Here is a 24,576-nt window from a genome sequence, read left to right on the forward strand (position 1 = left end):
CAGAGAGCACTGTGGACAGTAAAAAAAAAAGAAATCCAAAAAGAAGAGAACTTTCTCTGTAGAAGAAAGCAGCTAATAAGTACTGGAAGGATAAATATTTTTTTTAAATAGAAGGAATTTAATAGGCGTTCCCTGTCCCTGCTTGAGTGACAGTCAGCTAAAAGCCAAGCCCTGTTTCCAAATCATGTCCTTGCACTTTGTAAACATTTGTGCGCAGGTGCGAGATAAAAAAAAAAAATCAGCTTTCAGATGACTGTCATTCAAGCAGGATTGTAGGGAGACCGACGAGGCCCTCAGCACTTTAGGGCTTGGCAACGCCTTTTTGTCTTTATGTATTAGAAGAAAAAAAAAATTCTGTTATGGGAATACAGACAAATATAGTTAAAAAATGACCACATGTCTCCTGTTCCTAACAGCAATATAACAGCATGAGCAGGTTTGAACATGAATTGCAGCTGACAGATTCCCTTTAAAGGGGAAAACTATTTTTTTTTTCAAATCAACTGGTGCCAGAAAGTTAAACAGATTTGAAAATCACTTCTATTTAAAAATCTTAACCCTTCCAGTACTTATTTGCTGCTGTATGTTTCAGAGGAAGTTGAGTGTTTCTTTTCAGTCTGACCACAGTGCTCTCTGCTGACACCTCTGTCCATGTCAGAAACTGTCCTGAGCAGGAGAGTTTTGCTTTGGGGATTTGCTCCTGCTGTGGGCAGTTCCTGACATGGACAGAGTTGTCAGCAGAGAGCACCGTGGACAGACAGAAAAGAACTCCAGAAATAAATACAACTTCCTGTGAAGCATACAGCAGCTGATAAGTACTGGAAGGATTAAGATTTTTATATAGAAGTAATTTACAAATATGCTTAACTTTCTGGCACCAGTTTATTTGAAAAAAAAAAATTGTTTGACACCGGAGTACCCCCTTTAAAGCAAGCCAGAAAGTGATCTCAAAGCTTACAAGATGTTTTGACGAGAGTAACTACACTTTTTTCAGAGTCATTATTCAATGAAGAAGGCTGGAGCAGCGCTTGGATTTGGGACAGAGAACGTGATCCTGGTCAAATGCAATGAGAGGTAAACAATGACTCTGTATTCAAGATATAATATGAAGGGGGAATTTACTAAGACTGGAGCTTCACACATCAGTGTAAGATAGCACTGGATTGTGCCCTTTGACAGGTCCTGGCACATCTAAGGCTGCCCATTCAGCAGCCTCAGAAATCTGCACCAGCTCAGAGCTGGCATAGATTTCCACTACAAGTTAAGCCTTCCAGCAGGCAGAAATTATGGTAAATTTGAAATGTGAGGGTAGCCATGCCCTCTTCGGGCAAAGTCATGCCCACTCAGTGGCACGCCCTGCCTGCTTGGTGAGTGCGGAACAGATCAGCCAAAAATCACAAAATTTTGCCAAAACCAGGGAATGTGCTCAAAAATCTGCGACTTTTGGCTGATCTGTGCCAGGCACAGACCTTAATGTACTCACCCCATATTGTTTATAATACTTCATTGTCACAATTATAATTGTTAGTTCTGGCTAAAACTACACAGTGACTATGGTTGCGCAACATTTTAAGCGGCTGAAATTCATTGTGTCATGCAGCTGCACTGCACCCCATTAAAGCTAATGAAATGGAATGTGGATGTGCTGCATCCTACAGGATGCCATGGCGGCAAGTAAAAATCCACCCTGGATGAATTTCTGGAGAATTGTAGGTTGCAACACAAAGCGTTACTGTCATGTAACAAAACTTTTGACATGTCTTAGGGAAATGTCAAAAGTTTTGATCGGTTGGGGTCCAAGTGTTCAAACCCCCACCAATCACTGTGACTATTGGGAAAAAGCACTCGGCTAAGTGCATCTCTTCCTAGCTCAGTGCTAGAGATGGGCTCCATACACTTCTACATAGTGCGTCTCCTGCAGGGGAGAATAGCACCAAGCCTTCTCCCAGCTCTTCCTAGAGATGGATGGGTCTGAATACCCAGGCCACTTCTGATATGTCTCTATGACTGCATGATTAGTCTGTTTTATTACGTACTTATCAGTCACTATAATAATTTCAGAGGGAAGATAATTCCTGCTGACCTGGAGGCCAAAATCATTGAATCTAAACAAAAGGTATGTACAACCTCTGCAACCTCTGTGACTTGAGAAAATAATTACATATGAACTACAACATATGTATGTATGTACATTACAGCATGTATGTATCTTCCAAATGGCTGGAGATATTTCGGGCTGCAGAGATTGCCCAGGACTTTTAAACATCTTGCTGACTGTCCAACAGGCAGATGCAGAGAATAGTTTGTGTGGGGAACGGGCTATGTGTTCAGGAAATGAGGACGGGATATGAGGTTGGGATTTGAGGACGGGATATGAAGTTGGGATATCGGGAGGGGATATGAGGTCAGAATATGAGGATGGATATTACGACAGGCTATCAGGTCAGGATATGAGGATGGGATGTCAGGATGGGATATGAGGTCGGTATATAAGAAGGAGGTATCAGGTCAGAATATGAGGATGGATATGAGGACGAGAGATCAGGACGGGATATAAGGTCAGGATATGAGGATGAGATATGAGGTCGGGATATGAGAAGGAAATATCAGGTCAGAATATGAGGATGGATATGAGGACGAGAGATCAGGACAGGATATAAGGTCAGGATATGAGGATGGGATGTCAGGATGGGATATGAAGTCGGGATATGAGAAGGAGATATCAGGTCAGAATATGAGGATGGATATGAGGACGAGAGATCAGGACGGGATATGAGGTCAGGATATGAGGATGAGATGTTAGGATTGGATATGAGAATGGGATATAAGGTCAGGATATGAAGATGAGATGTCAGGAATCAGGATGGGATGTGAGGTTGGGATATGAAAATGGGATATGGGATCAGGATATGAGGATAGGATATGAGGTTGGGATATGAGGACCCCCCCCCCACAAGGTTAAGGTAAGAAGGCTGGGAAACGCTGGGTACTCTGTGCTGCTTAGGGGAGGAAAGTAGCTATGCTTTCCAATCCTAATAGCCCCTTTTAAAGGGACGATAACAGTACTTTTTCTCTGCATGTTCTGACCACAGTATTGTATACTTTGCAGGGCCATGTTCCACTTTATGTGAATGCTACTGCAGGGACCACAGTGTTTGGAGCCTTTGATCCCATTGATGAAATAGCAGACATATGTGAGAAGTACAACCTTTGGCTTCATGTAGATGTAAGTAATGGTCACCTTATATTCCAGTCATGGTAAAGACATCCAGCCAATCTTACTGTGTGTGACTGATGTGTTTTTCTCTTGACCCAGGCTGCATGGGGAGGTGGACTTCTTATGTCTAGGAAGCATCGCCATAAGTTAATTGGAATAGAAAGGCAAGTAAATTAAAAAGTCGGTACTCTATGACATATATATAAAAAAAGAAGACCCCTTTCTTTCTGCAAGGGCCCATGATTGCCTGTAATGACTTATACATATATTTAAAAAAAAATACATAGCTTTGCTATAAATTGAAATATTGCATTGATTTAAGTATTCAGACGCATGACACCACATGGTTTTCTGCCATTCTTCTCTGCAGATCCTTAAGGCGTTGGTCCTTAAGGGGTTAAAGGATCTGCAGAGAAGAATGGCAGAAAACCTTGTGGTGTCATACCCACAAGGGTCTGGTCCTGCTCCCGCAGTTTGAAGTGCGCTCATGAGCTGAGCGTGCTTAAAGGGGTTCTCCGGTGCTTAGACATCTTATCCCCTATCCAAAAGATGGGGGATAAGATGCCTGATCGCGGGGGTCCCTCAATGCAAGTCTATAGGAGGGGGCATGACAGCTATCACGCCCCCTCCCATAGGCTTGCATTGAGGGGAGGAGGCGTGACGTCACACGGGGGCGGAGGCGTGACGTCACACGCGAACACGCTCCGGGAACTGATTATAAACGGGGTGCCGCGTGCAAGATCACGGGGGTCCCCAGTGGCAGGACTCCCGTGATCAGGCATCTTATCCTCCATCTTTTGGATAGGGGATAAGATGTCTAAGCACCGGGGAACCCCTTTAATAGCCGGTGGGTCCCGGTAAAGGGTCTGAATACTTTTGTCCATGAAAAATTTTAACAAATTTTTTAATTAAATTTCATAAAATTTCTCAAATGATCTTTTCATGCTGTCTTTATGAGGTATTGAGTGCATAATGATAAGGTGGTAGAACAATCTTTTTAATTTTAGCACAAGGCCTCAACATAACAAAATGTAAATATAGCTGCAAGCAGCGATACAGGTGGTCAAAATGCAGAGCACGGCTATAGCAGATGATTGCCTGGACTTCCCATGGTGGAGAAGGTGATTGTGGAAGTGTGTGCTTATTTTCATGTTGATCTGACCAGTATTTTGAGAGAAAACTATATATGCAGAAAATTGTGCAATCCAATATGGCTGCGAGAACATGTGATCAATTCTGGTACAGAAAGTGATCACTAACATGTAGACTAATTTTCACGCTGTTCCGACCAGAATTTTCAGAGAAAACAGTTTGCAAAATTTTGCGCAATCCAATATGGCTGCCAAACGATGTGATCACTCGATCTCGTAGAACCATGTCTGAATCAGTATGTCACTATAGACCTTTTCAACTGCAACTGATTTTATGAATATTAAAAATGTATGAAATCCAAAATGGCCGCCTACCTTGTTAACATTTGCAAATGATCCAAGTTTAGACATACATGGTACAGGAGGTAGGCGTAGACATGTGTGCCAAATTGTTAATTATTCTAACAAATGGTTAAGGAGAAGAAGGTGTTTAAAAAATATCGTGCAATCCAATATGGCGGACACACTATGTGATCAATAGACTAGAAATGCACATATATAAGTCTGCATTACAGTCTAACCATAAACAATATTTTATACATCTGTAGCTTTAGCAGTTGCAGAGAAGCAGTTGTTTGAATTTTGAACAACAATTTGCCATAAAACAAAGATGGCTGCCTGGTCATGTGACCTAAGAGCTTCATGTAGAAAAAGATTAAAGGGGTATTCCAGGCAAAAACTTTTTTTTATATATCAACTGGCTCCGGAAAGTTACACAGATTTAAACAATTACTTCTATTAAAAAATCTTAATCCTTCCCATGGTTATTAGCTTCTGAAGTTTTCTGTCTAACTGCTCAATGATGATGTCATGTCACGGGAGCTGTGCATGATGGGAGAATATCCCTTGCATGATGGGAGAATATCCCCATAGGAGCTGGACAGCTCCCGGGACGTGAGTCATCAGAAAGCAGTTAGACAGAAAACAGCAACTCAACTTCAGAAGCTAATAACTATTGGAAGGATTAAGATTTTTTAATAGAAGTAATTTACAAATCTGTTTAACTTTCCGGAGCCAGTTGATATATAAAAAAAGTTTTTGCCTGGAATACCCCTTTAAGCACATAACAGCACTCTACCATTGTGCCAAGTTTCATACGTTTTTGGTCAGCTGTGTGCATATTACAGATATTTGAGTACAGGGGCTTATTGGCTTGCAGTGATTGGCTAGCAGTGGCCATATTGATTATGCAACCAGCTTTAAAGGGGTACTCCGGTGGAAATTTTTTTTTTTTTTTTTTAAATCAGCTGGTACCAGAAAGTTAAACAGATTTGTAAATTACTTCTATAAAAAAAATCTTACTCCTTCCAGTACTTAAAATTATTTTCTATTTGGAAGACAGTGCTCTATGCTGACATCACGAGCACAGTGCTCTTTGCTGACATCTCTGTCCATTTTAGGAACTGTCCAGAGCAGCATATGTTTGCTATGGGGAATTTCTCCTACTCTGGACAGTTTTTAAAATGGACAGAGATGTCAGCAGAGAGCATTGTGCTCATGATGTCAGCAGACAGCTCTGTGTTTCAAAAAGAAAAAAATTTCCTCTGTAGTATTCAGCAGCTAATAAGTACTGGAAGGATTAAGTAGAAGTAATTTACAAATCTGTTTTTTAACTATCTGGCACCAGTTGATTAAAAAAATAAAATAAAAGTTTTCCACCGGAGTACCCCTTTAACAAAAAAGGTACAGGAGGTTACCATTAACATGTCTGCCAAATTATGAATGATTCTAACAATTGGCTTTTGAAAGGAAGATGTTTGTAAAATATTGCGCAATCCAGTATGGCGGCTAAACCATGTGACCAATTGATTGTAATAAACAAATAATAATCTTGATCATGCTGTTACAACATTCAACAATTAATACATCTGTATCTTTAGTGGTTGCATAGAAGCAGATATATGAAAATTTTGCAAAAACAAGCCAAAAAATGAATGAATTATAATAATAATTAATGAACATCGTGTTATACAAAGATGAAATATGTCTAATCATATAAAAGGGAAATTGCGTAAAGAAAATATGTGACACCTGTGCACAGGATTAAAGTAAGGACTGCGTATATTAATATATATTGTACGTAGAGATATAATGTAAGAATATTCTCTCTGTAAATAAGTGTTTCTTAAATATTGTGACAATAGCAAAGTATTTGTGTAATACAGTAATATAGCAGTGTTAATATTGTTGTGAAATGTAAGTATTTTAAATGGACAATTTGTGAAGGTTATATCTTTGTAAAAGTAAATAGTTTGACAGCGTAAGATAAGACCTTTGTGCCAGGGCCGGACTGGGTGTGAAAACCAGCCCTGGAAAAAATTACATACCAGCCCCGGAAAAAATTACATACCAGCCCCATAGTGTTGCGTCATTATACCAGCACTTCGTCATTTTCTTGTTCATAAAAGGTCAAATATAGTCCCCCACATTAGGTGCAGTATAGTTACTCCACATTAGGTGCAGTATAGTTCCCCACATTAGGTGCAGTGTAGTTCTCCACATTAGGTGCAGTATAGTTCCCCCACATTAGGTGCAGTATAGTTCCCTCACATTAGGTGCTGTATAGTTCCCCACATTAGGTGCAGTATAGTTCCCCACATTAGGTACAGTATAGTTCCCCCACATTATGTGCAGTATAGTCCCCCACATTAGGTGCTGTAAAGTTCCCCCACATTAGGTGCAGTATAGTTCCCCCACATTAGGTGCAGTATAGTTACTCCACATTAGGTGCAGTATAGTTCTCCACATTAGGTGCAGTATAGTTCTCCACATTAGGTGCAGTATAGTTCCCCCACATTAGGTGCAGTATAGTTCCCCCACATTAGGTGCAGTATAGTTCCCCACATTAGGTGTGTGTGTTTCACTTTTTTCTCAATTTATTTACATTTTTTAGGTAGTACTACTAATCCCAGCATGGAACAGATTGTTCCATGATGGGAGTAGTAGTACCTGTGCTAATAGACAGATCCCCCGGGGTGTCACTCCTGACACCCGCTGCGATTGTCCAGTATAATGTATAGATGCGGGCGGCTTTCTCGCATCTAGATAGGACGATCGCATCAGGTCTCAGGAGTGATACCTGCTGTGATCTGTCCTTAACTAAAGGTACTACTGCTCCCAACATGGAGCACACTCTGCTCCATGCTGGGAGCTGTAGTGCCTGCATTAAGAAACAGATTCTATTCGCTCATCTCTAATAATAATAATAATGAAAAATATAGCAGCAAGCAGCGATACTGGTGGCCAAGTTGCAAAGGTGGGTATAGTACACAATTGCTTTGAACCCCTATGGTGGAGAAGGTGATCGTGGACATGTCTGCTACTAATTTTCACATTGTTCTGACCAGTTATTTAAGAAAAAAGTATGCTTGCTAAATATTACGGCCAAACCATGTGATCAATAGTGGTACAAAAAGTGATCACGAACATGTGCGCTAATTTTCACACTGTTCTGACCTGCAATTTCAGAGAAAACTATGTTTGCAGAATATTGCGCAATCCAATATGGCCACCAAATCTGGTTATCAATTGTGGTACAGAAAGTGATGACGAACATGTGTGCTATATTTCTCATGGTACTGACCAATAATTTTAGAGAAAACTATGTTTGCAGAATATTGTGCAATCCATTATGGCTGCCAATTCTAGTGATCAATAGTGGTACAAAAAGTGATCACGAACACGTGTGCAAATTTTTATATTGTTCTGACCAGCAATTTCAGAAAAAACTATGTTTGCAGAATATTGCGCAATCCAATATGGCCCCCAAATATGGTGATCAATTGTCTTACAGAAAGTGAGTACTCTATTATTGTGCAAACAAACATATCTTTTAGATTTACAGTGTACATATAACACACATTTTAAAAAGTTGCACATTATTAGTGATGCTGTCTAAATGTTATTGGTGTGCGGTGGCCATATTGAATATGCAAATGAACCAACTTTAACAACCTTGGTATAGGAGGTAACCATGAACATGTCTGCCAAATTATACGTTATTCTAACACATGGTTTCAGAAAGGAAGATGTATATAGAATATTGTGCAATTCAATATGGTGGCCACACCATGTGACCAAAAGTTTTATAATGAACAAATGTGACTCTTCACAACAGTGCCACCACATATAGCGGTTTGTACATCTGTAGCTTTAGCAGCTGTACAGAAGATTTTTGAATATTGTGCAAAATTACCACAAAAACCAAGATGGTGGTCATACCATGTGACCTATGACATTTATATTACACAAGATTGTGCACAGCTCATGGATCTACCACTATACCAAGTCACATGTGTTGTGGAATTACAGTGCAGCAGATATAAGCATTTGCAAGTCCGCGGTGGAATAATAAAAATAAATATAGCTGCAAGCAGCAATACAGGTGGCCAAGCTGCAACGCCGGGGTATAGCACACCATTGCTGTGACCCCTGATGGTGGAGAAGGTGAATGTGTGACGTGTGTGCAAATTTTCACATTGTTCTTACCAGTAATTTAAGAGAATACTATGTATGTAGAATATTGTGCAATCTAATATGGCGGCCAAACCATGTGATCCATGGTGGTACAGAAAGTGATCATGGACATGTGCGCTAATTTTCAAACTGTTCTGACCTGTTATTATAGAGAAAATATGTTTGCAGAATATTGCGCAATCCAATATGGCCGCCAAATCCGGTGATCAATTGTGATACAGAACATGATCCTGGACATGTGTTCTAATTTTTGCACTGTTCTGACCAGAAATTTTAGAGAAAACAATGTTTCATGATTAGATACACGTGTATAGGGCACAATTCCAGCTGACACGCCGGCATCAAAGATTTAGGTGAGTGTACACATGAATGTTATGACTCACTGTTTAGTAGAAAGTTTCTTTCAGATTTATTCAAGTATATTCAGGTAGTTCGTTGTCTCGCAGGACATCAGGTTAGCAGCATTATGTGCAAGCAGCAAAGGTGGAAACTTTCTGCGTGCTCCCTTCAGTGATGGCGCGCCGGGGGTCGCGTAACTAGTTAGCATGGAGGAGTCTCGTTCGTTATCGGAATTAACCAGACAAATCGCTCCACCAACTAAGAACGGCCATGCACCACCACCCACAGAATCGAGAAAGAGCTATCAATCTGTCAATCCTTTCCGTGTCCGGGCCGGGTGAGGTTTCCTGGGTTTCCCAGACAGATTACAAACAGATTTGTAAATTTCTTCTATTAAAAAATCTTAATCCTTTCAATAATTATCAGCTGCTGAAGTTGAGTTGTTGTTTTCTGTCTGGCAACAGTGCTCTCTGCTGACATTTCTGCTTGTCTCGGTAACCGCACAGAGTAGAAGAGGTTTGCTATGGGGATTTGCTTCTAAACTGGGTGGTTCCCGAGACACATGTCATCAGAGAGCACTTAGACAGAAAAGAACAACTCAACTTCAGTAGCTCATAAGTACTGAAAGGATAAAAAAAAATTATAGAAGTCATTTACAAATCTGCTTAACTTTCTGTAGCCAGTTGATATATAAAAAAAAGTTTTTTTTCCTCGAATACCCCTTTAACCCCTTAACGACGCAGGACGTATATTTACGTCCTGCGCCGGCTCCCGCGATATGAAGCGGGATCGCGCCGCGATCCCGCATCATATCGCGTGGGTCCCGGCGCTAATCAACGGCCGGGACCCGCGGCTTATACCACAAATCGCCGATCGTGGCGATGTGCGGTATTAACCCTTTAGAAGCGGCGGTCAAAGCTGACCGCCGCTTCTAAAGTGAAACTGAAAGTATCCCGGCTGCTCAGTCGGGCTGTTCGGGACCGCCGCGGTGAAATCGCGGCGTCCCGAACAGCTGATCGGACACCGGGAGGGCTCTTACCTGCCTCCTCGGTGTCCGATCGACGAATGACTGCTCCGTGCCTGAGCTCCAGGCAGGAGCAGTCAAGCGTCGATAATGCTGATCACAGGCGTGTTAATACACGCCTGTGATCAGGATGAGAGATCAGTGTGTGCAGTGTTATAGGTCCCTATGGGACCTATAACACTGCAAAAAAAAAGTAAAAAAAAAGTGTTAATAAAGGTCATTTAACCCCTTCCCTAATAAAAGTTTGAATCACCCCCCTTTTCCCATAAGAAAAATAAAACAGTGTAAAAAAAAATAAAAATAAACATATGTGGTATCGCCGCGTGCGTAAATGTCCGAGCTATAAAAATATATCATTAATTAAGCCGTACGGTCAATGGCGTACGCGCAAAAAAATTCCAAAGTCCAAAAAAGCGTATTTTGGTAACTTTTTATAACATTAAAAAATGAATAAAAAGTGATCAAAAAGTCAGATCAAAACAAAAATCATACCAATAAAAACTTCAGATCACGGCGCAAAAAATGAGTCCTCATACCATCCCGTACGTGGAAAAATCAAAAAGTTATAGGGGTCAGAAGATGACATTTTTAAACGTATAAATTTTCCTGCATGTAGTTATGATTTTTTCCAGAAGTGCGACAAAATCAAACCTATATAAGTAGGGTATCATTTTAACCGTAAGGACCTACAGAATAATGATAAGGTGTAATTTTTACCGAAATATGCACTGCGTAGAAACGGAAGCCCCCAAAAGTTACAAAATGGCGTTTTTTTTTTCGATTTTGTCGCACAATGATTTTTTTTTCCGTTTCGTCGTGCATTTTTGGGTAAAATGACTAATGTCACTGCAGAGTGGAATTGGCGACGCAAAAAATAAGCCATAATATGGATTTTTAGGTGGAAAATTGAAAGGGTTATGATTTTTTAAAGGTAAGGAGGAAAAAACGAAAGTGCAAAAGCGGAAAAACCCTGAGTCCTTAAGGGGTTAAGGAAAGCATTTACAAGGACATTAAAAATATAGAAAGATCTAGCTGTCACAGAGAATCTTCTGGATATCAATATGTCGCTTCCTTCTATTCTTTGGGAGCACTATGGCTGGCACTCTGGTATAGTATTATAGGCACCTACGGTAGCACTATGGCTTGCACTCATCAGTAGTGTGGCTGCTGGCTTGCACTATTACATGGCCACCATGGCTGTCTTAAAGGGGTTATCCAGGAAAAAACTTTTTTTTAAATATCAACTGGCTCCATAAAGTTAAACAGATTTGTAAATTACTTCTATTAAAAAATCTTAATCCTTTCAGTACCTATGAGCTTCTGAAGTTGAGTTGTTCTTTTCTGTCTAAGTGCTCTCTGATGACACGTGTCTCGGGAACTGCCCAGTTTAGAAGCAAATCCCCATAGCAAACCTCTTCTAAACTCGGCGGTTCCCGAGACAGGTGTCATCAGAGAGAACTTAGACAGAAAAGAACAACTTAACTTTAGAAGCTCATAAGTACTGAAAGGATTAAGATTTTTTAATAGAAGTCATTTACAAATCTGTTTAACTTTCTGGAGCCAGTTGATATATAGAAAAAAAAGTTTTTTCCTGGATAACCCCTTTAATTCTATGGTTTGAACTGTTCTATTGTTATGTATGTTTCTGCATGACTGAAAACATAATACATTTCCAACTTATTTTTAGTTGCACAATCATTTGCATATTGTCAACAAATTTCTATATGGAATATATTCTATCGCACTGGTTCTTGCCCCAGTAGAATGTATACCAGTGGTCTCCAACCTGCGGACCTCCAGATGTTGCAAAACTACAACTCCCAGTATGCCCGGACAGCCAACGGCTGTCCGGGCATGCTGGGAGTTGTAGTTTTGCAACATCTGGAGGTCCGCAGGTTGAAGACCGCTGATGTATACTCTTCTTCTGCTGCTTTATCTCATTGCATAGATGATAGGAATAATTTCTCTGGAAAGCAGTTCATGTGTCTGTTGGAACTGTGTTGTAGAAAGAAACCCCAGAAAATACAAAACTTACATACAAATCCCAAATACAATGCATTCAGAAAGTCTTAGAACCGTTCACTTTTTTCACAATAATAGGCAAAACAGTGCATGGACGTTAATTTGTGACGGATGAACGAACGGAAGAAATAAAATAATGCCCGTCATAAAATAATGTCCGTTATTAATAACAGGCTATAACAGGTTAATATGGATAATGTAAAAATCCCATAGACTATAATGGGATTTTCTAACGGCCGTTTAAAAAGGATACATTTATATAGTGTGAAAGCAGCCTAATTTCTGGCACCAGTTGATTTAAAAAAAAAAAAAAAAAGTTTTCCACCGGAGTACCCCTTTAAAGAGCACCTCTCATAATTTTGTTAAATTTTAGAATTCTCCCATCTCACTGCCCCCCTCATGATAAACCACCCCCTGCCTTTATTTTTTATTTTTTTTATAATTTTTTAGTTTTCTACCTTGATATTGCTCTGTATTTTTTGCTCAGTCTAAGTCATATTCACAGACTGGGAAGGGGCGTTCCCCAGCAGGCGTGACATCATCTGAAGTCATACAGGGGAGAACTTCCTCCCTCACTCTGCTACACACAGCCAAGAGCAGTTCAGAGTGAGATGAGCTATGATTGGCTAAGGCTGCACACACACACCTCTCAGCACTCCAGACTGCATTTCCCGATTTTGGACTTCTGCCAGGCCCTGTATTTTTTATGAGAATTCAGTAAAAGTTATATTATATTTATTTTTGCCTCATTGGTCGAATTTTTCTATATTGTTTTTTTCTGCTAGGCCAGCAGAAGTCCAGAGTCTGTGCAAGAGATGGGGGTGAAATGTTCTCTGGACAAGTAGGGAGACACCTAGTGGAAGCTTTTTTAAACACAAATAAAACATAGAAAACTTCTTTTTTTTTTTTTTTTTTACAAAGTAGATTAGAAAAAATTAGTTTTAATGACCATTAAAACTTTGTCCATAATGAAAAGGTCTTCACTTTACTAAACAAAAGAGTGAAAATATTAATAAATATTTTGGGAATTTGGTGATTTCAGCATATGCCGCCAAAGGTATAAAATGACAATTTCCTGGCTGCCCGTTTTAGGCTGGGTTCACACTACGTTTTTCAACTACGGTTCCCGCATACGTTTTCTATCAGAAACCGTATGGGAAAAAACAGATGGAACAGTATGGGAAAAAGTAAACCGTATGCGTTTTTAAACAGTATACTGTTTTTAAAAGTGCATACAGTTCCGTCAGTTTTTATAGAAAAAAAAACCCATACGTTTTTGAAAATTTGGTCCATTTTTAATGGGAGGGGTCTTGGGTGGGGACTTAAGGATTCAAATGCGCATGTGCAAAGTAAAAACGTATACATTTTTCCCATATGGAACCGTATACATGTGCGTTTCCCATTGACGTCCATGTTTAAAAAAAACGTATGCGGTTGCAGTACGGTTTTTAAAGCGGAGTCCAAACCGTGGTTGACCAGGATTTTGTCTCCGATTTAAAAACCGTACTGCAACTGCATACGTTTTTTTTAAACATGGACGTCAAAACCGTGGTTGACCACGATTTTGTCTCCGGTTTAAAAACCGTACTGCAACCGCATACGTTTTTTTTAACATGGACGTCAATGGGAAGCGCACATGTATACGGTTCCATACGGGAAAAACGTATACGTTTTTACTTTGCACATGCGCATTTGAATCCTAAAGTCCCCACCCAAGACCCCTCCCATTAAAAATGGACAAAATTTTCAAAAACGTATGGGGTTTTCTTTCTATAAAAACGGACAGAACAGTATGCACTTTTAAAAACAGTATACTGTTTAAAAACGCATACAATTTACTTTTTCCCATACTGTTCCATCCTTTTTTTTTTCCCATACAGTTTTTGATAGAAAACGTATGCGGGAACCGAAGTTGAAAAACGTAGTGTGAACCCAGCCTTAGATGGCCTTTTGCATAGAATTTCTTGTAAGAAGTGAGAAAAAGTCAAAGTTTGCATCCCGGGCAGAGATAACAAGCGCGGGGTGCAGACGTTGCGATACTGTATCTTTGTTATCATGAGATGCAACGTGACATGTCTGATATCACTGTTCTCATTAGCCTCTATTGATCAGACAGTAGCTGACACGCCAAACTTACTGCCTTGCCTTATTTTTTTTTCCATTGCCCGGGGAGAATCCACAGCGACATGACCTCTTTATTTGCCCCACTGGAACTTGACAAAAAACGTCAGTAAGAATAAGATTGCTGGGATTATAAATGAGACACAATCTATTGCTGTAAACATCAAGCGGTCCGCTCCGTAAAAGCCGCTGACGGCAAGAGACAATTGGAACACAACGCTGCTGTGTGTTATATAAGGGTTGTGTACTGTATATTCATTTACTAAAGCATGTTTTTTTTTGTTTGTTTTTTCGGCTATGGAAGCCTCAGGATATAGGAACGAAAAATCAATGAAGGAGCAGAAAAGCTTTATACAACAGCGCGGAAAATAATATAGCAGAAATCACTGCTTTGGATTATTTACTCGCCTTAATATCATAACCTAAATGTTCTGTTCACCTACAATATGAATGTCAATGGAATAGGTATGGGGTTAACTCAGTGTTTGCCAATCAGTGTGCCTCCAGCTGTTGCAAAACTACAACTCCCAGCATGCCCGGACAGCCTACGGCTGTCCGGGCATGCTGGGAGTTGTAGTTTTGCAACAGCTGGAGGCACATTGATTGGAAAACACTGGGTTAACCCCTTAAGGGCGCAGGGATTTGTTTTATTTTTACACTTTCCTTTTTTTTCTTCCCTTTTCGCCTTCTAGACCATAACACTTTAAAGGGGTACTCCGTTGGATTTTCTTTTTTTTTAAATCAACTGGTGCCAGAAAGTTAAACAGTTTTGTAAATTACTTTTATTTAAAAATCTTAACCCTTCCAGTACTTATCAGCTGCTGTATGCTCCAGAGGAAGTTGAGTTGTTCTTTCCAGTCTGACCCCAGTGCTCTCTGCTGACACCTCTGTCCGTGTCAGGAACTGTCCATAGTAGAAGCAATTCCCCATAGCAAACATCTCCTGCTCTGGACAGTTCATTCCACAGACAGAGGTGTCAGCAGAGAGCACTGTGGTCAGACTGGAAAGAACTACACAACTTCCTCTGGAGTATACAGCAGCTGATAAATGCTGGAAGGGTTAAGATTTTTAAGTAGAAGTAATTCACAAATCGGTTTTACTTTCTGGAACCAGAAAAATTTGCTTTCCACCGAACTACCTCTTAAAATTTTCCATTACAGACCCAATTGTACTTTGCAATGACATCACTCATTTTACCACCAAATCTACGGTGAAACAGAAAATAATTATTTGCGGGACAGAATTGAAAAAGAAAAAAAAACCTTCATTTTGTAAATTTTGGGGGCTTCCATTGCTACGTAGTGCATTTTACTGTGGTAATCACACATTATGTTTATTCTGTAGGTCCACACGATTACAACGATACCCAATTTATATAGGTTTTATTTTCTTTTACTACTTTTAAAAATAATTTTACTTTTTGTATAAAAATAAGTTTACTTACAGTTGTCCTCTTCTGACCCCTATAACACATTTATTTTTCCATATATGGTGATGGAGGGCTAATTTTTTTTGTGCTGAGATCTGTAATTTTTATTGGTGCCATTTTTGTTTTGATGAGGCTTTTTGATCACTTTTTATAATTTTTTTTCTGGTGTATGAATTTACCAAAAATACACAATTCTGGACTTTGGTATTTTATTACGTTTATGTTATTGATCATGCAGTTTAATTAATGTTCTATTTTAATGGTTCACAAGTTTACACAAGCGGTGATACCACATATGTTTACATTTCTTTTGGTTCGTATTATTTTATTAAAAAAATTAGAAAAGTTTGGTGATTCAAACTTTTTTTTAGGGAAGGGGTTATTCACATTTATTCACTTTTTTATTTTAGACATCATATTCACTATTATTTAGTCCCCATAGGGGACCATTACATGCAATCTTACGATTGCATACACTGTTCAACGCTATGCCATATGACAGCATAGATCAGTGTTATCGGCGCTCCATTTGTACAGGCTGCGGAGGCTGCCTGCACTATTGGAAAGCCGATTAGACGAGCCGGAGGCAGCAACTGACAAAATTGCCAAAACAGCGGCACAGCATTTTTTTTTGTATAAAAATCACAGCGGCCAGTTGTTTGCTGCAGGTCATAAAATGTTATACCCACTTTGTGTTTTTTCTTTGGTGTTTTTCACTCCTTTTTTTTTGTTTTGTTTTTTTTGCAGTTTGGGGCTCAGTAATAGTTTTTCAAAATTGCAACATGTTGAGACTATAAAAAGGTAGAGTAGGATCCAGCTCGATAAGCAATAAAACCGCTTTTATTTAAAGGACATGGTCAGGAACAGCAGAGGTTACGCATATCAAGCGCCAAGCGTTCTTAGTCATACCTTGTTGAGACTATGGCATTTTTTTTTTTTTTTTAAGAATCCGGGTTTTGCATTGGCGGTTTTTCTGGGGTTTTTACATCTTTTTTTTTCTTTTTTTTTTTTTTAAACAAGAAAATAAATTTAAAAAAAGAGGTGGACAAAGGAACAGGAAAAACTGCCAAAGGAGAAAAATCCCCATTTTCACACAAAGGCAGAAAAAACCCTCAAAATGCAGGAAAATGCAGTAGCAACAAAACAGGGGTAAATCTAGCTTTAGGGTACATTCACAAGGGCGAATTTATTTGCGGGTTTCTCTCTGCGTATTTGAAATGGGGCAGGCTCTTCTCTGCTGTCCGCAGCAGATTTTCTGCTGTGTAATTTCTGCTGCGGTAAATCCACCGCAGACCCTACTAACTTCAATGGGGCTTGCGGCGGATTTTCCACAGCGGAAATTCTGCAGTGGAAAATCTGCTGCGGACAACCGCAAAGAGCCCGCCCCCTTTTAAATATGCAGCAGGCAACCCACAAATAAATCTGCCCGTGTAAACATAACCTTAGGCTACATTCACACGTACAGGATCCTGCGCAGATTTGATGTGCAGGATTTGTAACTGCAGATTAGAAGCTGTGCTCAGTCATTTAGTTTACATTGAGATCTGCAGCAGAAAATCCTGCGCATCACATCTGCGTACGTGTGAACAAACCCTTATAAAGATTTGAAATCGTCTGGCTTGTTGATATGTTTACCGCATTTTTGTAGCATATTACCATGTTTTGGCCATGCTTATGCTGTCATTTTTGAAAATCCCTGCAAAATGTCTAGTTTGTACTGAAATTTGTGCAATGGCAGTAAAATAGCACCCTTTTCCTACAAATTCTGGAATCACAGCAAAAGATGTAGAATAAAAAATGCAGCCAAAACGCAATGTGTGAACACAGCTTTAGCATGTGTTGTCTCAGCAAAAAGGATCCAAGGTGGGACACATCTGCGGACAGTGATTGGCTGAGCAATCCTATTGAGATAACATATCATCGGGAGCATAGTACCACAGAATTCCTGTACTCTATCTACTATTTTACTCTAGCAATTGGTGGTCATTTGAGCTTATGGACTCCTCTATGTGTAATATGTCAGAAGATCATATTATACTTGATTTTCCCTTTATTGAAAATGTTGGCGATGAAGTTTAAGCTTTGTCTACAATGTAACTAATACCTTTATATTTCTTTTACAGAGCTGACTCTGTGACCTGGAATCCCCACAAGATGATGGGTGTTTTACTTCAATGTTCTGCAATTCTTTTAAGGGAAAAAGTAAGAATTCACATAAGTTGACTATACATTTTTTGTATTAACTGTTAATTCTGTATTCAGAAACTCTTACTAGTGAAGGCAAAGTTACTATTATCATATATACTTGAGTATTTTTCTTCGTATTCCCCAGGGTATACTTCAAGGATGCAATCAGATGTGTGCAGGATACCTCTTCCAGCAAGACAAGCAATATGACATATCATACGACACCGGAGACAAAGCAATACAGTGTGGCCGCCATGTGGATATATTCAAATTTTGGTTAATGTGGAAAGCAAAGGTATACATTCTGATAACATTATATGTCTGAATCATGAAAATCAAAACACAAATAATTCACCATCTACATAAATGTAACTAACAGGATAAACAAGCATTGAAGTGCCAATATTCTTCCTCCAGCCTAGATTGGCCATGTCTACCTAAATGCTGTGCATTATGAAAGAAAGAGCGCAAGGGGACAGTGGGTCAATAGGGTTCACAGTGGGAGCATAAATAATCACATTGATGCTGCGTCCATTTGTGACTGATGGAGATCAAATGGGTCCCCATTTCCTAAATTGAGCCTCCAATTAATATTTCAATATTGTTTTAAATTAAATGTGATTATTTTCCAGCTTTGTCATTGTTCATTAGTTTTAGGAGTACGGTAATATTTGAAAAAATATATTTAAACCATGGGGGATATCAGAGTATTAAGGAGATCTTCACTAATAAAGGGGAAAAAATTAATAAAAAAGATGTAAAGAAAATTGGAAATGTATTGAACAATTTCTAAACATGGGACCATTGTGCTAGAGCCCTGCACCGGGATTGGGATCCTGCAGGTTGGTAATGAGGTTGTTGCGGGAGTTAGGTCACATAACATACAGTGAGTTCTGCAAACTCCTGCGCAGTCCTGCAAACCTCTGAAATACCGAAAGAAGCTGGTGAAACAGCACAAGGGGGTGGTGAAATGGTATGGAAGGGTAATGAAATGGCTGAAGGGGTACTGTCTCTAAAAGTTGTGACAAAATGTTTGCAGGAGTGGGACATATGTTGCGGGAGCCAGCAGGAGTGGTACTCTCATTGAGGAGGCGGGCAGCAATGGTCAGAAATCCAGCGGGAGCGGGATTAAGAAAACAGTCCTACACAGGGCTCTAGATTGTACTATATAGATGGTATCAATATGGATAAATGATCAGATCACATGGGACTAATTGCCAATATATCAATCAGAGAGTTAATATATACCAATCACAGTAACTAACCTATATACCATAACTGCTGCTTATGACAGGTAGATGAGTTCATTCTCACAGTGACTCAATAAATGGAATCTGCCAGTGAAGATGGAATAAGATATTAGTATAATGTCTTTCACTTGGAGATGGAAAGCTCTAAATTCTCATATTTTGAATTATTTGCAAATGTTTTCTACCAAAACAGGGCACCGTAGGGTTCGAACAACAGATCAACAAATGCTTGGAGCTGTCAGACTATTTATATTCAAAGATCTGCAATCGGGAAGATTTTGAGATGGTCTTCAAAGGAGAGGTTAGTCTTCCTACATCAGAAGAGGGTATTAAAACTATTTTGATAGTTTCATCCACTTTTTGACCTACTACATATCTTAAGATGTTAAGATTAAAGTATAAGTCCAGTGTTGGTCTCCTGCTGGTTTGGCAAGGATTGATGCGGTGAGACACAGCTCATGCTGGGCGGTAGAGTTATCAGAAAAGAGCACAAAACTCACTGGGTGTCATACTGCATCTCTCTGCACCAATGTTTACAGAATGGGTGGGAGACCGACACTGGACATTTTAAAGTTGATTCAAATTCACAATTTCAACCAAAACAATTATTCATTGAGTAAGCTTTAACAACGATCAATCATTGTAGCCATCCAATGAAAGACTGTCAACACCTGGAATAAAGAAAGCTGTGTTTGAATTTTTGGCCAATAGATCTTTAATCCATGAACAATCTTTTTAGATTTGGAAAATTCTCAGAATTTTCCCAGAAAGATCATATATCCTACACCTGTTCTTATTACACATGTATGGGCACAGAGGCGTAGCTTGTTGCTTCTGGGCCCAGATGTAAAAAATCTACAACAGGGCCCCATGTGCCACTTATAATACTGGTCTCTTATGGGGTAGGCTGGGTTCACACTACGTTTTCTCCCATACGGGAGCGCATACGGCAGGGGGGAGCTAAAACCTCGCGCTCCCGTATGCCTTCGTATGCGCTCCCGTATGTAATTCATTTCAATGAGCCGGCCGGTCGGTCAACCACGGTTTGAGGTCCGGTCGTAAAAGCGCATACGGCGCAAAAATGAGCCGACCGGACTGAACGTTTCACTCCGGCCGGCTCATTGAAATGAATGACATACGGGAGCGCATACGAAGGCATACGGGAGCGCGAGGTTTTAGCTCCCCCCTGCCGTATGCGCTCCCGTATGAGAGAAAACGTAGTGTGAACCCACCCGTAGATGTGCTTTGGAGCCCCCTTAAGCACCAGGGACAGGATGTGACTTCTACCTTCTATAGCTACGCCCCTGTATGGGCAGTAGGAATTAAAATGTGTATGGCTGTGTCTTTCATGAAACGATCATTTTTTAATGGTTGTTGACTCATGGACATGCTTCTATTCAATGCAGTGGTCTCAAACTGTTTGCCTCCCGATGTTGCAAAACTTCAACTCCCAGCATGCCTGGACAGCCAACAGCTGTCCGGGCATGCTGGGAGTTGAAGTCTTACAACTCTTGAAGGTCCACAGTTTGAGACCACTGATCTTTTGAGCTCTTGCCTACATATCATGGCAATTTTGGATAATATAAAAACATGAGCTATGCTGTCAGCTACTAGATTACTGAATCGGACTCGTATTATTTTCTAGCCTGAACACACGAATGTCTGCTTCTGGTACATTCCTCCAAGCCTCAGAGACATGCCTCCAAGTGAAGAGAGGCAAGAAAAGCTTCATAAGGTGAGAAATCGGAGTTGTCATCCATTTGTATCACACAGCCTATCAAATATCTCCTTTTATAATATATTCAGTTCTATATATGAAGACAACAAATGCTGCTTCATTTTTATGGAATATTTAAAAAGGTAAAAAGGTTCTTTTAGAAAATGTTTATTCTATCAAATAATCAGTGTTTTCCAATCAATGAGTCTCCAACTGTTGCAGAACAACAATTCCAAGCATGCCCGGAGAGCTGGAGACACACAGATTGGAAAACACTGGTCTAATTGTTGAGCCGAAATCCTGACATTTGCACATTTGACAGAATCAACATAAAGTGTGCCAAGGATATTGTTATAAAAAAAAACAAAAAAAAAAACAACAACATAAAGAATTTTTATACTGTATACCTTGCAGCTGAATGCAAATGTCTGTACTGATGTGCTGGACAACTAATAATTCAAGTATTACTCTTGCGCAGCTGTGCCCTTTACTCCTCGGCATGGCCCGACTTGTTACAGGAGACGGGCACCTTTGTAAGTCTATGTAGCCAACTTCTGCAACAAGTCAGATCATATGCAGGAAGGGAAACGCGCTACCGCAAACTTCTGCTGGCTATATATAGAGACTAGGTCCAATGAAGATACAGTAAAGAAAACCAGTGGCACTCACTGATAATATGCAACACCCTTTATTGATTCTGTGTTGGGACATACAAACAGACAGGCTGACTAGTGTGAGCCGTAGGAAGCGATTTTGCTTGAAACTTTCATAGCTCATCCCACATGGAACAAATAACGGTGTCATATTATCGGTGAGTGCCACTGGTCTTCTATGCTTTATTTACATCAGACACTGACCTATATAATTTTTCTGGCTGAGCACCAACAGTTACCCGAGCTCCGTTTGTGCAGTGGCATGGTGCCGCCCTGTTTGTTGGCGAAGGAAGTGTCATCTTGAGGAACAGCAGTACCTGTTCTGTCTCTACTTGCTATAGTTATATTTAGAGATTGCTGTGGGCCTCAGCACCGTGACCCAAACTGTTCAAACGTCTTGTGCCTTGCCAAAAGTTTTTTTTTTTTAAGTGACAGTAATGTTTTAAAGAGGTACTCCTGTGGAAAAGTTTTTTTTTTTTAAATCAACTGGTGCCAGAAAGTTAAACAGATTTGTAAATGACTTCTATTAAAAAATCTTAATTCTTCTAGTACTTTTTAGGGCCTATATACTACTACAGAGGAAATGCTTATCTTTTTAGATTTCTCTGATGTCATGACCACAGTGCTCTCTGCTGACCTCTGCTGTCCATTTTAGGAACTGTCCAGAGCAGCATATGTTTGCTATGAGGATTTTCTGCTGCTCTGGACAGTTCCTAAAATGGACAGCAGAGGTCAGCAGAGAGCACTGTGGTCATGACATCAGAGAAATCTAAAAAGATAAGCATTTCCTCTGTAGTATGTAGCCCCTAAAAAGTACTGGAAGGATCAAGATTTTTTAATAGAAGTAATTTACAAATCTGTTTAACTTTCTGGCACCAGTTGATTTAAAAAAAAATGTTTTCCACGGGAGTACCCCTTTAAGAATAGGATTTCCCCAGCAGAAACCATGGCCAGTCACCATTGTTTAAACACGAGTCTGTTTTTTTTCAAGGTTGCTCCAAAGATAAAGGCTCTAATGATGGAATCTGGAACAACAATGGTAGGATATCAACCCCAGGGAGACAAGGCCAACTTCTTCCGGATGGTCATCTCAAACCCTGCAGCCACCAAATCAGACATTGACTTCCTGGTGGAAGAAATCGAAAGATTGGGTCAAGAGTTGTAATAAATGTGCCAAATACATAGAACCCTCTCTATGCTGGGGAAACCTACACCGCCACCAACTTGGTTGAATGGTATTTTGTCTTTGGTGAAAGAAAATCCTTTAGGACACCCCTTCCCTCAGTACTGCTCTTCTCTGGTACTTTAACAAACATAGGCCGCTGAAGTGTATATGTCTATCATTCTAAGACAGAAAACATTATCTAATCTGTGTACAGCAACAACGGGCATAATGTGTTTGTTAAGGTTGTCAGATATGTACAAAATCCAAGGTAACTGAGTGTTGTAAAATGTATCCACTTGTATGTCTCCGTGTGAATATTTATGTACAGGGCCGGCCCTTGACATATGTAGTATAGACCTTATATACTGATAGAGCAGGATTCCCAACCAGTAAAGAAGACATAATACCAGACCTGATAACCAGGGATATAAAATGAAAATATTCCTCAAACCTAGGAGCCCAGATCTTGCAATAATTTTACTTGTATGGCAAATTGAACCTTTTCTCAACACGTAATAAGACATAAACACACTGGTATATAGTCACATACTAGTGCACACTAAGGCAGGCATAAGGCATAGGAAACAACCTTTGCAATACATTCACCGTGCTGGTGTATTGATGTGTAAAGATAGAAAAAAAATGGCAAGTGTGTCTTAAAGGGGTACTCCCACCCTAGACATCTTATCCCCTATAAGAAGCACTGGAGGGTCTGAGTCACGACTACGGGAACGGAAGTCCGTGATGTCAGGACTCCGCCCCTGTGTGATGGAAGTCCGTGATGTCAGGACTCCGCCCCCTCCCATAGACTTGCATTGAGGGGACGGGCGTGACATCCCACGAAGGCGGAGTCCTGACATCACGAACTTCCGTTCCCATAGACTCAGATCCTCCAGCGCTTCCGCACAAAAAACAGGTGGGTGCCGCATGCAATACTGCGGGGGTCCCCAGTGGCGGGACCCTCGAGATCAGACATCTTATCCCCTATCCTTTGGATAGGGGATAAGATGTCTAGGGTGGGAGTACCCCTTTAAGATAGAGTTAATGCTATCTTATCTATAGTCAATAGGCTAAGAGTATCACGGCCATTGCCGAAAAGTGTTTTCAGTTGTACTTACCAGTCACTTCATGAAGGATCTTGTGAAATGTGTTTTAACATTTATGGGTTTGGGTGATGTAGTGGTTCTCATTGTGGAGACCACCAACTGGTGGTGGAAATCTTATAGGTCAAGCACTAGTCCCTGGGGAAAAGGTATGCAAATTAGTGCTTCTTCTTGAGGACAACTAATTTACATATTTGTTAGTTAATTATTATACACCTCTGCCAAATCTCGATGGGGGAGATTTATCAGAACCTGTCCAGAGGAAAAGCTGCCCAGTTGCCCATAGCAACCAATCAGATTGCTTCTTTCATTTTGCAGAGGCCTTGTTAAAAATGAAAGAAACGATCTGATTGGTTGCTATGGGCAACTCAGCAACTTTTCCTCTGGACTGCTTCCTCTCCATGTAATGAAGTGGTCACTGGTAGTACCATCCGCTGTACTTTATACTGCCTCTTCATGCTGCACAGGCTTCTTTTAGGTCTCTTTCACTCAGGCAATGGAAATCGTGAGAAGTTCATTGTCTTAATCTCAATTTGCCAGACAAGAAATCCTTAGGCTTATAAAACCGAATCCTGACCAGTATAGATTTGTCTTGGATTTGCTTTTCTCCATAACATAACCAGTCTGAAAAGCATTAACCAGTAAATAGTTGTGCGTCCCCGTCTTAGTGTTTAGGGGGTTATAGTAGCACAGTCGTCGTAACAGGTATACTCTTGCTGTAT

General features: G+C 40.1%; 1 protein-coding gene across 2 annotated transcripts in view; it reads left to right on the top strand.

The window, feature by feature from the left end:
• GAD1 (glutamate decarboxylase 1) overlaps positions 1–23,381 on the top strand; it is a 109,989-nt gene extending 86,608 nt beyond the window's left edge. For both annotated transcript variants that reach the window (XM_056534358.1, XM_056534357.1), the window contains 9 exons: positions 995–1,074; positions 2,062–2,116; positions 3,110–3,226; positions 3,317–3,381; positions 17,903–17,981; positions 18,112–18,261; positions 19,410–19,517; positions 20,862–20,951; positions 22,578–23,381. In XM_056534358.1, the coding sequence (XP_056390333.1) occupies positions 995–1,074; positions 2,062–2,116; positions 3,110–3,226; positions 3,317–3,381; positions 17,903–17,981; positions 18,112–18,261; positions 19,410–19,517; positions 20,862–20,951; positions 22,578–22,751 (918 nt within the window). In that variant the 3' untranslated portion in view covers positions 22,752–23,381. The remainder of the gene's footprint in view (positions 1–994; positions 1,075–2,061; positions 2,117–3,109; positions 3,227–3,316; positions 3,382–17,902; positions 17,982–18,111; positions 18,262–19,409; positions 19,518–20,861; positions 20,952–22,577) is intronic.
• The last annotated feature ends 1,195 nt before the right edge of the window (positions 23,382–24,576 follow it).

This window comes from Hyla sarda, chromosome 8 (genome assembly GCF_029499605.1).
Source record: "Hyla sarda isolate aHylSar1 chromosome 8, aHylSar1.hap1, whole genome shotgun sequence".
NCBI lineage: Eukaryota > Metazoa > Chordata > Amphibia > Anura > Hylidae > Hyla > Hyla sarda.